The sequence below is a fragment of the Cupressus sempervirens genome, chromosome 6 (genome assembly GCF_028749045.1).
Source record: "Cupressus sempervirens isolate cs-2001-9-10 chromosome 6, ASM2874904v1, whole genome shotgun sequence".
NCBI classification, from domain to species: Eukaryota; Viridiplantae; Streptophyta; class Pinopsida; order Cupressales; family Cupressaceae; genus Cupressus; species Cupressus sempervirens.
Window position 1 is genome coordinate 225011538 of NC_143123.1, and position 15115 is coordinate 225026652.

Sequence of the window (15115 nt, forward strand, 5' to 3'; positions counted from 1 at the left end):
TCAAGAAGGGTCATAGCCACATCCTACCCACTAGCCTTAGCCCAAACCATTGCTTCTCAACTAGTGATAAGGTTCTCCAAAATAAATCTCCCCTTTTTGAAACTAGTTTGAGTGATTGACATAATATTTTTTTGTAATATTTGCAATTATTCTCGCCATCAATCTAGCAATAATTTTATATGATAAATTAAGCAAGGTGATGGGCCTCCAATTCTTAGCTAGGGATCTATCCCCAAATTTAGGAAGCAACTTAATGACCCCTCTATTCACACTACTGCCTAGAGAACCAAATCCAAAGACATCATTATAAAATAGAAAAAGCTCTTCTCCAATCCATTCTATATTATCTTTATAAAATTCAATAGGTAGCCCATCCAGTCCTGGAGATTTGTGATTAGCCAGAGCTTTGATAGCCTCCTGAATCTCCTCTAAAGAGATTCTTTTATTGAGCTTATCATTTTCACTTTTAGAAACCTTCTTAGGGACCATCTTCAAGCATTATTTCAACTCTTTGGTCTTGACCAAATTCTAAAGAGAACAATTCAAAATAGAAGCTAAAAAAAGCCTCCTTAATAACTTTTGAATAATTCGTTTTACCACCCTCCACCTAAATATCTTCTATCTTTTCTACCTTTTGCTTAGCCCTAATTATGTTAAAAAAATATCTCGATCCTATATCTCCCTCTCTTAGCCAGTTCATTTTTTCCCAAATCCTTTGCCCTTGGATCTTATATCTATGAAGAAAACCTAATTGATGCTTAATATAAACTAAGTCATTCATAAGCAATGGGTCATCTAGCTTATTCTAGATAGCAAATTCTACTTCATTTAACTTGATTTGAAAGTCATTCTCTTCTTCATTTCTCTCCTTGGCCACTTTTTTCCTAATAATCTAATAATTTTTTTTCCAAGATTCCACTAGGTGGCACCATTGTTTAACTAGCCTTAAAGATTGACTACACATCTTTGACAAGAATGTCACCATTCTAATAGCCTCTTTATTATCAGGGTCCTTGAGTAATGAGGCATTTAACTTAAATACTTTGCATCTATTAATATAAACATTGTTATCCTTATTTATCAGAATCCTTGTAGAAATAAGAGAATGATCTGACATTGTAGCAGGTGACACAATTATTAGAGAATAACCATCTTCAATCTAAAATGAGAAAAAAGAAGATTCACAATATAACCTGTCAAATCTACAATAGACTCTATTGTTCCCTCCGTGATTATTGCACCAGGTGAACCAAATGTCCTTGAAATTATCCCTACTATTTTCCAAAGGGTCAATCAAATTAAAACATCTCTTGAATCTTAAGCAGAAGTATTGTTTATTACCTGTCCAAGAATGTTTCAATCCACCTTGTTTATCACATCCGACTTCCACTGTGTTAAAGTGCCTTGCAAAAATCTAGTATGCCTTAGGAAAATTAGATGAACACTAATCCCATCACCCAACTCTTTCTATTTAGTCATTTGGGGCATATATGTTGCATATCCCAATTATTTCCTCCTCATGTTTAAATGTCACCCAAAGTGTTCTTTGACATCGTGAGCAACCATGTTGCAAGATAGAGTCAACCCAATTAGGACCAATCAAAATGACCACTCCACCTTTGCATTTTCCATGTTCAGAATGAAACCCTATAACTTTGTCCCATAGAAATTTTCTCATACAAGATGCTTGAAAAATGACAACTTTAATTTCTTGTAGGCATATGATGTCCTTGTCTTTAAACTTATTACACCATTTTCTAACAATACATTTCATGTTTTCCATTTCAAGTCCTCTAACATTCCAACTATGAATATTAATCATCATGAGGGGGATTAATTAGATGGAGGCTTTGGAGCCTTATAAAGTCTATTAAAATAATTTGGGATAACATTCTTGCCACCAACACTACTAGAAATAGATCTCTTCTCATATGTCTTTCTTTTTTACCTAACAACATCAATGAATTGCGCCACCCCCACCCCCCCACAATATCTACATATAAAGTCTTATGAATCACAAGTGAGGGAGTACTGACCTCCTTATGTTTACCAAACTTACTTTTAATAACCTATGCCCTTTCCTTAACGGGTCTAATGGCAAGCTATTGAGCATTCAATTTGGGAGGGATCTCACCAAGGTTAATCTTAGTAGAATCACTTGTAGAGGTCACAACGAAGGTCATGGGATGAACTTCACCAGGAAGATGTTTGGCCTGCATAGTTGGGATCACCTCAAACTCTTTATTGTATAAAGGATTATCTAAGGAAACAAACCTGCCACACTCTAATAAATTAGCTTGAGAAGAAATTTTTGATGATAGAGAGTGATTAGACATACAACTATCCAAGTTTTCATTTGGGGTATATGGTAGACCATCCTTAACCATAGCCTCACCATTATTAACCATTTCTGGAACTAATTATTTAACATTATTGACTTTCACATTAGCTTTATCAAAATGCACTTTAAAAGAGCTGAACATTTTTTCTTTATATGTCTGTTAAGCTTACAATGAAAACAAGCATGCAAATTACCTAATAGAGAAACCTCCCATAAGAAATTTTATCCTTCTAGGTCCGAAGAAATAATATCAAGAAAAACCACATCGAGATCAAGGGCCACAAGAACATGCACACTCAAATGGGGGAGAGTAACTCTAGATTCTTCAATATGCAAAACAAACCCTAAGAGATTCAAGATATGCAGAATAAATGGCCAAAATTCAACTTGGAGATTTTTAATTTCCACCCAATTCGATGTGGATCTTTTTATGACTTTTTCAAAATTACCATTTGATGACCATGGATATGCTCTAAACAAAGAATGACCAACATTCCAAAACCCCTTTTTTAGGGTTCCCTCCTGCATGTTATGGTTTAAAAATAAAATAACAAAGAGCCCTTTTTGAAGCATTCTACAGAAACTAACATGTAAACCAAAAATTTTTCCCCAAACAAACCATTCATCAAGAAATTTATGTGAAGGTAATGCATTGACATCTAAGCAAACAAAGAAAATGGAAATATTTCTTAACTAACTCTGCTCTACTCTAACAACTTTAACCATATCCTTGTTGGGAGACAAGGTTAGGGTTTTCAAACTATCAGAAGGGTTCCTACCATCTTCTTGTCCAGGAGTGGCTCCGCCACAATCTTCGGCATCTTGTTTATCTCCATCAGCTGCAATTCTTCCCACTCCATTAGAACACTCTGAATTTGCTTTCCTTTCAAACTTACTCTCAAAAAAAGCTAACTTGGGACAAATTGGTATTGAAATATTAGTAAGAACTTCTTTATAGGAAGGCTTCTCACTCTTTTTCTCAAAGGCAGTATTGCCCATGATATCTTCATTGAAACCTTCCTTTCCATCATTCCTAGAGTCCTCTGGATTATCATTGCCCGAAGTGCTTTCCTCCATCATTTTTTCATCATTTTTACAAACTATTTTTTCACTTGGAAATTCACTTGTCGTAGCCTCATCATCACCATCCATTTGCACTCCATCACATGTGCAAGCCAATGAAGGAGCCGAATAGCCTTACCAAACTGGCAAAGAAGAAAAACCACACACGACCTAATGGCAAGGGCAATGTAGAAAAACAAGTTAAAAAACATGAATGAAATGAAAGAGACAAAAATCAATAAACAAAAAGCAGGACAAGAGAAAAATAATGACACACAAGGCCACCGAGGCTAGCTAGCAATGCTGCATGAATTCTGATGTACTGGATCCATAAGGAGTTGCACACCGCCTCCTCCCAACAATTTTCTTGCCTCTCCTTAAATTTTGACTTTTTTTCGGGTAAATATGATTTTGAACATGATTCTTTAGGATATCATTAGGCATTGATCTTTAGAAAATGATATAATTCATATGGACCATAAATATTGAAATTTACCCCATTATCTACACTACAAGCATTTGCAAAGACAATTTATTTCTATTGTTGGTGTTGCTTTCAACTATTGTTACAGCTATGATTTGACATTTGTGTCATCTACATAGGCCCACAAATATAGATAATGCCAAAGTCCATAGAATTTTTTTGTGCCAAATGTCATAATAAATAGGAAGGTATAAAATTTAAAAAATGGACAAAAGCTAGAAGCCAGAGTCATAACTGTAGCACACTTCCACCAATAGAATTAGAGATAAATATTTTCAGTTAAAATAAGAAAGTTGCACTATATATTAAAATTATATTGAATAATAAGTTTTTTAAAAATTCAACATTGTGGTTGGACAATTAAATTGGAAGGTTTCTTTTCATGAATGCAATAATATCCTACCTACAATAGGAACTAATGTTGCATAACATCACATAAGATAGAAATAAAGGAGTATGGATCAACAACATAAGAGCATCACATAATACAATATTTGAGTTGAGGAAACTTTTCAAGAAAAAAATTCACCAAGAAGAGATCTCGAGTATGCATAATCTTCAAATGGATGAGATTACAATATATCCACTTTCATGTCCTCTTTGCTTCCAATATGGTAGCAAATGTGTACTTGTGAACAACATCTTTAGGCCTTACACTATTATTATTCCTGCATAGTAACACCACATTCAATCAATTCTACATTAAAGAGGTGATGTAAGAATTTAAAAATAAATCTAAAGCACCAAACAATTTTACCAAAAATGACTCTTCTTTCTAAATATCTCAACCTCTTGAATTGTCTTCTCAAATTGCAAAAGAGCAACACTTTTGGCTCCAAAACTTTCTGTCCACCTTGGGTGCCTAAAATTGGAAGATAAATATTACATTAAATGCCATATAGAATACCAATAGACACTTATTGCTTCTTTCCAAAGGAAAAACCCAATAGCCATTCATTTTTCAATTTCACTTATCATTGGTCATCCCATTCCACAAATCCACATATGAGAAAACAATATTAAATAGTTATGTCTACAAGTCACCTTTACCATTGCTAGTAGAAGCTATCACCTCTTATGAATGTAATACAAATATAGTGAGAGTAAATATTACAAAATATTCTTCCAATATGTAATATATCATATTCTAACTGGAAAAACAATGAGATAGTTGCAAAGCACTTGATTACAAGAAAGTTTAAATTTTAGTTCCACCATCTGCATCCAAACCAAAAGTAGTTGGCCACACCAATAGTGAAACACAAATGCACAACAAATGTCATTTATACACGACATTAGTGAGACTAATAAAGGGAATTGGTATGAGATTGTGCTAAGTAAAATAGGGGTTTCTTTTATTGAAGTAGTTGCAATGATGTGTCTTCTAAGTTAAAATAATTGAACAAACATAAGCTAGTAGGTGGCATGAGGTAGTTTTCAATGACACCAAGACAGAAAACATAAGTTTATGCATGAAACAAAACAACAAATGGATGAGTAAATAAAATATTAACTTGAATGCTTGTGTTATAAATAACAATAAAGATAAAATATTTTGTTTTTGATATGTTTCACAAGCATATATGGGGTAAAGTGCTAGGGAGAAAAAAGGGGTTCATAACAAATAAAATGGTTCACAAAGTTCTAATTATTTGATTATGAATTGACTCTTATCAATTCCAATGTAAAATGGAGATGTAGAAAAGAGCTAAAGAAGCATGAGAAGAAAGGGTGTTTATATTTTACAATTCCAGGGCAAAAAAAAAAGGGAAATAGAACTAACTTAAATATGGAGTATGATACCTTCAGGAACATCAAAGATAAGCATGCCAAGCTAACAATAATTGTTTCTTGGTACACATTTCTAATGATAACAACATTGAGAAGATAAGGATGCTTCTCATCCCTTCCAATAGCAAAATGCTTGATATGCAAAAGGTCAAAACAACCATACTACTTGTCCCATAAACTACTCAACATAAAAGAGCGATTTATCCATCTACTCCACTTGACTATAATTATTTGCCACTTCCTATTTTTTCGCTCCAATCATTTTTACCCTCCTCCTAAAATTATATACACAATATTATTGTAATATAAAATTTAAACGCTTTTGTAAGATGCTTCTCATCTCCATGAATAAGAAAATGATTGAAATGCACAAGATCAAAATAAGAATATTAATTTTCCCATAGACTAGTTTTAACCTAAAGATATAAAAGATTGATCCATATATCTATTCAAATTGATTCTAATTATTAACCGCTCCCTATTTTCCACTCCAATCATTTTTACCCTTCTTTAAAATTATATACACAATATTATTATTACGATATAAAGTTCAAAAAACTTTGATGCTAATTCCATTTCTACTTTTACCTTTCCCGTCCCTTCCGTATCCCCCACGAGAGAACGTAACATATCACCGGTTGAAATTGCTAGAGATGTGTCTGAAAGCATTTTGAGTTACCCTTGTTTGTTGCGAGTTGACGAGAAAGAAGAATGTAATGATCCGTAATTCAAATTTTAGGGGATATACTCTTCAGTTCAAGAGCTGTTTGATTGGGACGCCACACTATCTCTTCGCTGTGAAGGCCGAGCAAGAAACTAGTGAACGCATCGATTTCAAGCATAATAATACTCATATCAATGGAGGCTAATTGATGCGGGTTCGAAACTTCTCAAGGCAGGCCTAGCTCTTCCTGACCAGGAACCATCCATGGTATGTATGTTATCACCATAGTTTTTTTCTACTCTGTCACAACTAAGTGTATTCCACATTTTATTCAACTGCAAATTCTGGTAATCTTAAATTCTCTTGACTTGATTCAACTGATAATGCGCGCAAAGACAATACATAAATACCGAAGTAGTAAAAATAATCAATTACACAAATGTCCCTGCCATATTGATGTGGCTAAGAGGGGATGGAAGAAGGAGTTTCGTGCTGTATTCCCTTATGACAACTTCTTTTACACTGAACAAAGTTTAAAGACAATCAAACTTGTCCTCTGCAAAGAAAAGAAGTATCAATTTAATATCCACATGTCAAAATATATGGGAACTATGTAGAATAGCTGTGTTCTAAAAAATATTATATGGAGGAGGTACTAAAAATATGCATAATATTGTTTCATGTCTTATATCCGTGTACTTAATGAAAAGATCGAGGGTGACTCTCTATCATATGAGCCATAACTACTTAGTTGGCTCGATAAATTCAATGGGTTCTGCACGTCAACAACAAACTCTAGATATGCCACTCCACTATGATCTGTGAGAAAAACCATGCTAGGATGTCCTACTTTAACAAGATGAGTTCAAAAACCAAAAGCTCCAAATCAAGTTGTTACTTAAGCTTACAGAAGAGAGAAAAGGAAGGGCATTGAGTGATAGTTCAATAGCATCAATAGAACTCTCATCACATACAAAGAGATAATGAATATTGTGCGAGAGAGGATAACAATCTGTGTGAAAAGATGTCCCTGCTAAAAGTGGAGTGCCATGATAGAAGAATCACTTAAGTGACCTGTGCATCCAAGGTAGGAATGGTAGGATGAAAATTACTGTCTTGAACATCTTTAAAAGACATTTTAGTTGGTAGAGCTACTAGAGAAGATAAATATGATTGACACGTGATATCATACTGAGTTTGTGCTTCCTCATTATGTATTTGTTGTGATCATTGTGACTGAGGTTGACAAGTTTTGCCACAATAAGAACATTTAGGTGTAGTTAGATCAAAGCTTCCTTCAAATTCAACACATTTTGTAATGGGTCAATCAATATCTTCAAAGTGGAGTTGTTGGTTGTAGCTAGAAATGGGCAATACAAGAAACAAAGTGCTTTGTGAAGCTTGTTAAGCAACTTTCTCTTGTTGTATTTAATTAAATGTACACATTAAGTGTTGAAAATAAACCCCCAAATAATTCCATTGCTAAAGTAGATCCTCCATATAGAATTTTCTTGGGAAGTATTTGGTACCCGTTAATTCAATCATACAAGGATAAAGAGCCATAATGGAATATAGATAAATACATATAGATAATGCCACTTACACCACAAAGTAAAAATGCTTGCAACACCAAGCTTAGAGCAGTTATGCTTGGGGATATTCCCAAACACGCAGCAAGGATATGCCCAAACACGCAGCAAGAAATCATGCACAACAACTCAACTAGATTATAACAACTAGTTCAATTGAGTAAAATTTGGAAATTTGAATTACAATCTATGAAAATGAAGAAACGCTTTGCCTCCAAAAGAACTAACTTCCAGTTGAATTTAAAAACATATACACATGAGAAGAAAGATGAATAACTATTCCAAATTTGAATTGAAGAGCTGGAAGGATATTCAACAGCAGCAAATAATTCAAGTTTTCTATTTTTATTTTATTTTAATGCCAGCTGCTTTGGACTACCTCTCAAAAGCTTCGGACAACCTCTTGATTGCTCCAGATCACTCCTAACTTCCCTCAACAACTTTGGACGGCTTCAAAAAACCTAGCTCTAGACACCCTCTTGATTGCATTCAGATCACTCTTGACTACTTCAAATGACTTCCGGCAGCTCCTAACAATCTCCTGATTGCTCAGGATCGCTCTTGACTATTCCCGATGATTGAATCCAATCAAAATAAAAACTGAAACTAAAACTGTAGTTAACTCTAGAAATATTTATTTATTTTTTGATAAGGATTGCATGTACACTTGAATGCTCCTGCATTAGACACCCTGAGTAGAGAGATGATTCATAAAGATAAACTTATGACTGTTTGAGCCAATTCGGAATTGGAATTCCATACTTAGCCAGCTCATTTGCCTTCAACCCTGATGCCTCCTCAACGAGTTTATCCTTCCATCAAACCAAATTGTTTTCTTTGCAAATCTTGAATCAACAATGACATCCATCTTTCAGCTTTTTTTTCAGGCAATTGATCAATTCATGCTGGTTTATAATTTGTCTCTATTAGTAGAAGGGTTGCTGTATTAGCCTCTCCCTCATAATATTTATACAAACAGCTAACATTGAATATAGCTGAGATATCAATATCCTCTGGAAGGTTAGCTATGTAGGCATTAGCTGAAAGCTTCCTTAAGTTCCTACACGGACTTATCTTCTTCCATTTTAAATTATTATATGTTCTTCGTGGAAACATTTTTTCCTCAAATGAACCCACACCAACTAACCAATCTAAAATTCCCGCTCTCTTCTGTACATGTCAGCATAGTTTTTGTACTTGGTTTTACACTTCTCCAATTTTGCCTTCACTTCTTTGTGTAAAACCTTGATATATTCTGCAAAATCCTCAGCTGTATCACTATTCCTTACTAGATCTGCCTTTGCTTCATTTTCTTGTATTGCAAGGGCAGATCCTGTAATGCTGAGGTTAGCAAATGAGTTACTTCCCTCAAAAAGAAAATAGCTCAAGGAAAAGGAGGCCTCTTTCAACTATTCCTCGTAGTTCTATTGTTGGGAATCAACAAAAGTTAGTTTCATCATCAAAGAAACTTGTAATTAAGGAACCATTAACAAAGACAATAGTAAAGCATCCTGTATTCAAAGCTAGTAATCTTTCTATTCTCTTCCAGGAAAAGGAAGAAGACATAGTTGGTGATTCTCATATCTGGTGCACACAGCCTCAAAAGGCCAAAGATGAAAAGATGAGGAAGGAATTTATTTCTTCCAATAATCATGTCATAAAAGTGAACATGCAAGTAAGTTTTAATTAAGTTGAAAATGATGTATTTGTGTCTCAAGGTCATGAACTTTAGTGCACTTTGCATAAATGTTCTACCCCGCAGCTTGAAAAAGAATTTCTCATAAACAATACAGATTTTTCCAAGTTAGAAGTTTATGAGCAGTATGTTGAAGAAGGCAATACAGTCATGTCATCATTGAAATCACATGAGAAAGGTTATCTCATTCATCCTGAGGTGGTAGTGAATGATGAACCAGTCAAGGAAGTTGCAGTTGTCAAGAATAATCTATAATTTGTTTGATCAAGGGGATGTCCAGTCTGACATATTGCTAGGTTGGAGGCTAATGAAAGGCTGGACATTCCACATGTACCTGAACATGAAAATACTATTGAAGAAGAAGAAAAAGAAGCATATTCAGTTCCAGAGGACCAGTTTCCCTATCTTAGAGCAGCAATACGCATGATTCATCTCAAAAAGGTGAATTTTTTCATCTCTTTCAAGAGGTGTTACATCAAGCCTTGACATCATTGCTCCAGTTGTTTGTATTCCATCTATATGAAGTTGCCTATAAACATGCAAGGTATTGCAAGCTGCTAAAAAATGTAGCTGTTTTGTGAAGCTAGTAAATGGTTTCATTGAAAAATTTGCATTATTGGCTAGTTTTAATTAGCTAGGTTTATTTTTATTTTTAATAAGTTCCCTTGCACATTTTTGTTTTATTTTAATTAGGTTTGCTTTGCTTTAGTCGTGTTAGATTCTTTTTTTTGGTCGCTTGACTCTATAGCCCAATGGAATGGATGAAGGCACTTAGGGTCCGTTTAGTTCATGGAAGATGATGGGAATTGACTTTCTCATAATCCGGATTTGGAAAAAATTGTATTTGTTTCAAAATTGGCAAAATGGAATTAGAGTACCAAACTTCTAATTATTGTCTCAAAGCCAAGTTATCAGACTTCCCACTAGCAACTAGGAATCGAAAATCAAAACCTAGTTATGATTTTTGAGGAGTTTAAAAAGAATAGATTGGACTATTTTTTTGAGTCTTCTTCCAATTCGAAGCTTACACATAAAAATTTATTTTCTCACTCATCTTTCGAGTGAAACAAACGGTTCAAGTAAAATCCCACAAATGGGAATGAAGATTTGCAAAACCTTGATTTGACTAAGTCAAGATTTGTAGAAATCTTGATTTCTACAATTCCATAAGCCAAACAGACCCTTAGAGAACTCGATTCTATGTTATTGTTTTCAAGAACAAATGAGTAACATTCCCTAGAAAGAGCCAACCGTTGTTCTCCATTTTGTCATCACAAAATGGAGAAACAATACAAAACTTTTTCAATTAAGTTTCACATTCTCTAAGGTAATTCATTTTTTTATTGGCGAAAATTGATCAAACAATCATCACCAATTCATATAATGAAAGGTTTTAATGAAGGTTCTCATCAAGTCTTTTTCATTTTTCCAGTTTGTTAGGCTATACTTGATTTTTGATACCTTCAAAGTCCCTTTTTGCATTTTTGAGTGTTTGTCTTTTTGTTTCCTTCAATCTCTTGCTTTTGGTTTTCACTTTGATCCGATATCTCTTTGGGATCAATTGGAGTTATCAGTCAAAAGATATCAAGTTTTAAATGCCTAAAAAGTGGGTTCTCCAAGCTCAATTGCATATTTAAAATATTGGTCTTATATTCTAATGTTGAATTGCACTTTTTGAAAAATATAACTTAAATGACTTTGTTACATTTTAAAGTTACTTTATCACTTTATATTTTAAAGTTACTTTATCACTTAAGTGATTAAATTCATTATATTGCACTTTATGCTATAATTTGATGTTGAGTTGCTTTTTAATTTATCACTTAAGTGACTTTATGCACTTTTATAGTGTAATTTGATGTGGGATTTACTTTAATGTTTTATTTTAAAACATTTAAGTGAAATGTCACTTTTTGAACATATTTACACATAATATATAAATTATATAGTGTAAATATGTATTTGACCCCTTTAAGTGATATTTTCAAATAGACATGTGCTAATTAGACAACTAAAGTGATGCAACTCCATTACATGTTCATTTTGAAGAAAAATACATGTAAATACATCTAAAGAACCCAATTTTGGCTTTGACATCCAAATGCTTTGCATATTCTAAACATGCAATCACTCCTAGAGAACCCGATTTTCCAAAGAGGTGAGTTTTGGTCAAAATACATGCAAATGCATGACATGTAAATGCAAGGCATGAAAATACGGCATGCAATGAGCTCTTCTAAACCTGATTTTGGCCTATAGACGAGTTTCATGTCTTTGCCTTGCACATTTTAACTTGCATTTGAAGTTTCTAAACCTGATTTTGCTTTTGCATCCAAAAAATGTCACATGTAAATGCATCTAGAGAATCCAATTGTGGCTTCTAATTCAAAAACATGCATTTGCATTGACATTTTACACATGCATTTGGGCTGCAAGAACCCATCTTTTCTCTATGTGCAAAAACATGACATGTAAAAGGGCTTGGAAGTCGCGATTTTTCTCCTTGAAGAAAAATGCTTGGACTTGTGCATTGCCAATGCATATTTTAAACATGCAAAAGCCTTCTCTAAACCTGCTTGGACTTGTGCATTGCCAATGCATATTTTAAACATGCAAAAGCCTTCTCTAAACCTGTGTTTGGCTTACAAGGTGAAAATGTGACATGGAAAAGCCTCTCACAAACCCGATTTACCTTGAAGGATTGTGTTTGCATAAAAAAATTCACATAAATTTGCTCTTGGAGAACTCAATTTTGGTTGCAACATGAGTTTTATGCATTTGTCTTGCCCATTTTACACGTATTTGAGCTTTCTAAACCTGATTGTTGGTATTCCAAAGTAAAATATACACATAAAGAGCATTTGTAAACCCGAAAAGGACCATCTTAAAGGGCATTTAGACCACATTTCTACCCAACAACTTGGAAGGAAAGGAACTCTTGAAGCATTTACTTCAAATACTTTCACATGCAATACAAGTTGTAGACCATGATTTACCAAAGGGAGACATTTTTAAACATTGAAATCCTTCAATAAGTGCAATTTGCACTTAGGATTGTATTTGCAACAAGATTTGCAAGGTTTACCACATGTATTTGCATCTTCTAAACCCAATTTGAAGCAAAGGTTTGAATCTTTCAAAGGTTTTGATCATTACATGCAATTACATTTGGAGAACCCCATTTTGGAGAAAACAAGTTCATCCCAACTTTTTCTTCCAAATCTTTCTCGTTGCTCTCCAAGTAAGTGTGAGGATTTGACTTTGCTTGTATTTTTTGCTGATTTGTTGCATTCTTTGGCTCATTATCATCTATTTGTTCAAATGCAGCTCTAGTTTTTTGCATCAAATTATTGGATAAGTGTGAAACCTTCATTTTCTTGCAAATGCAAAAGCTCTTTTGTTTCAAAAACAAAAGTGCATGCAAAGTGAAATTTTGAAGTTTATCAAAGTTTGAGTCAAAGAAAGAGGTACAATTTTCTTTTTCCTTTTAGTTTTTGTATATATTTTGCTGCTTTTTTTTGGTTTGTTTATGAAGAAAAGTTAGAGATCTTCCCTCAAGAATGCAAGTACATTTCCATGCTTTCACTTTCCATTTCCATCCATTATCCAAAATGCATCCGAACTCCATATTCTTAAACATGTTATCTCAATCCCAAAACCTAATTACATATTTTCATCAAGTAAAATGATGAGTTTTTACCACAGATAATTGCATCTCCTAAACCTGATTTTGGTCAAAACTCATATTTTTTTAACATAAAAACTCTCATCCTATACACCTCCATATGCTTCTCACTTGCATTCTAAGCCATTCAAAGCAAAAACTCCAATTTTCTTAAATGTAATCCACCATCCAAACCCCGATTTTGGTCATTTTTGCCTAAAATACAAGCTGTTTCATTCATTTCCAGCCTTCAAAAGCATTCAATAAGTATCTAATACATACTTAGAACACTTATCCCTCCATGGATCTGCCATTATTGTTCGAATCTTGAAGGTTTCATGGATCCAATCTCATTGGATGATGTTTTCATTATTTAGAATTTTCATGTTGTAGCGAACTCTTCAAGTCAAGATATGTCAGAATTTCTTCAAGGAATCGAGACATCTTGTTAAGAAGAAATGCTTCGAGTCAAAAGAAGCAATATTCATTTGGTCTCCACTTTCCCAATGGCAGCCCTAGAACTCAAGTTTGTGTGAGAATGTGCCAAAGCACTTTTAGAGAGAGAGAGAGAGAGAGAGAGAGAGAGAGAGAGAGAGAGAGAGAGAGAGAGATCAATTGAAGACGCTAATGGGAAAGTTGTTTTGAATTTACATCTAGACATCATTGAGAAGGTTTTCAAAGTGTCAGAAGCTTCAGAATGTGTGAATTTGACAAAAAAGAATTCACCATTATGGAATGAAGAAAAGCTTGATTACGTCAAGTTTTCTAATGACAATTGGTGGTTCACCAAAGAGAATGTAGCGATGCGGTGTACTAGAACTCGCGATCTTGATTGCATCACCGAGTACAAGGCCTTTGATGATAATCTTCAAGATTGATTCATTTAGAATCAACATTTTATTCAAAAGCATTTTCAATTTTGTAGTTGCAAAAGATAGATTACGTGTAATCCGATTGCATGTAATCCGATTACACAAACCTTTGGTCATGTAATCCAATATTCTTTCCTTTTTTGAATTAGTCAAGATGGTTGAGTTCATCCCACCGTTTTCTCCACTTTTCTCTCTCCTTTTTCTTATATAAAGGAGTGCCCCTCTCATTGTAGAAATCATCTTTTATTATATGCAAGAGAGCTCTGCCAAACTTGTGCAAGCGTAACTATGATTGTGTAGCATAAATTTGAAAGAAAAGTGAATAGAAAGAAACATTTGGATTCAAAGTTGTGATCAGAAACAATTGTGATAGAACAAATTGGAAGGTGACTGTGATTTGTTCCTATTATATCTCGTTCATGTTATTATTGTATGTTTGATAGAGTATAGTGAATATAAGAAACAATTGGAGCCGAAGATGTGACTGGGAGCGATTGTGGTAATATATAGATTAGAAGCTATGACTGCAGCTTATATTACTATCTCAAATTCTTGCAAATGGTTAGAGATTCTCTACTTCTAGAAGTTTGTGTGCCCCAATGCTAGAGATTTTTCTTATAAAATAGATTTGACTAGACATAGATCTAAGCCAGTACACCCTCAATCAGCTTGTGAGTTGGTGTTAGGTATTGGTATCACTGTTTCCAATTTTTAGAGAGAAGGGTAGTGTAAGAAATCCAACTTGCCCATTACCCGCTCTGCAAGTAAGTGGATTCTTTCCTGAAAGAAAGAGGAAAAAATATTAGTAACACAATATAACACATCTCTTTGCTTTTTGCTTACCTTGAGTTAAGCCAAGGAACGGTGAGAAGGGGGAGCCTTCCCTTAAAGGTAGGAGAGACTCTGTCTCACACGCTATGGCTGGTCTACCTATAGTGCGACTGAATTTGCA

The 15115-nt window shown here is 34.1% G+C and overlaps 1 protein-coding gene across 2 annotated transcripts in view; it reads left to right on the plus strand.

The window, feature by feature from the left end:
- Nucleotides 1-6253: 6253 nt before the first annotated feature.
- LOC149552088 (actin-related protein 7-like) overlaps nucleotides 6254-15115 on the plus strand; it is a 212476-nt gene continuing 203614 nt past the window's right edge. For both annotated transcript variants that reach the window (XR_016352859.1, XM_089787559.1), the window contains exon 1: nucleotides 6254-6609. Coding sequence is in view for 1 of the 2 variants with exons in the window: in XM_089787559.1 (XP_089643685.1) it covers nucleotides 6607-6609 (3 nt within the window). In the remaining variant the exon portion in view is untranslated. The remainder of the gene's footprint in view (nucleotides 6610-15115) is intronic.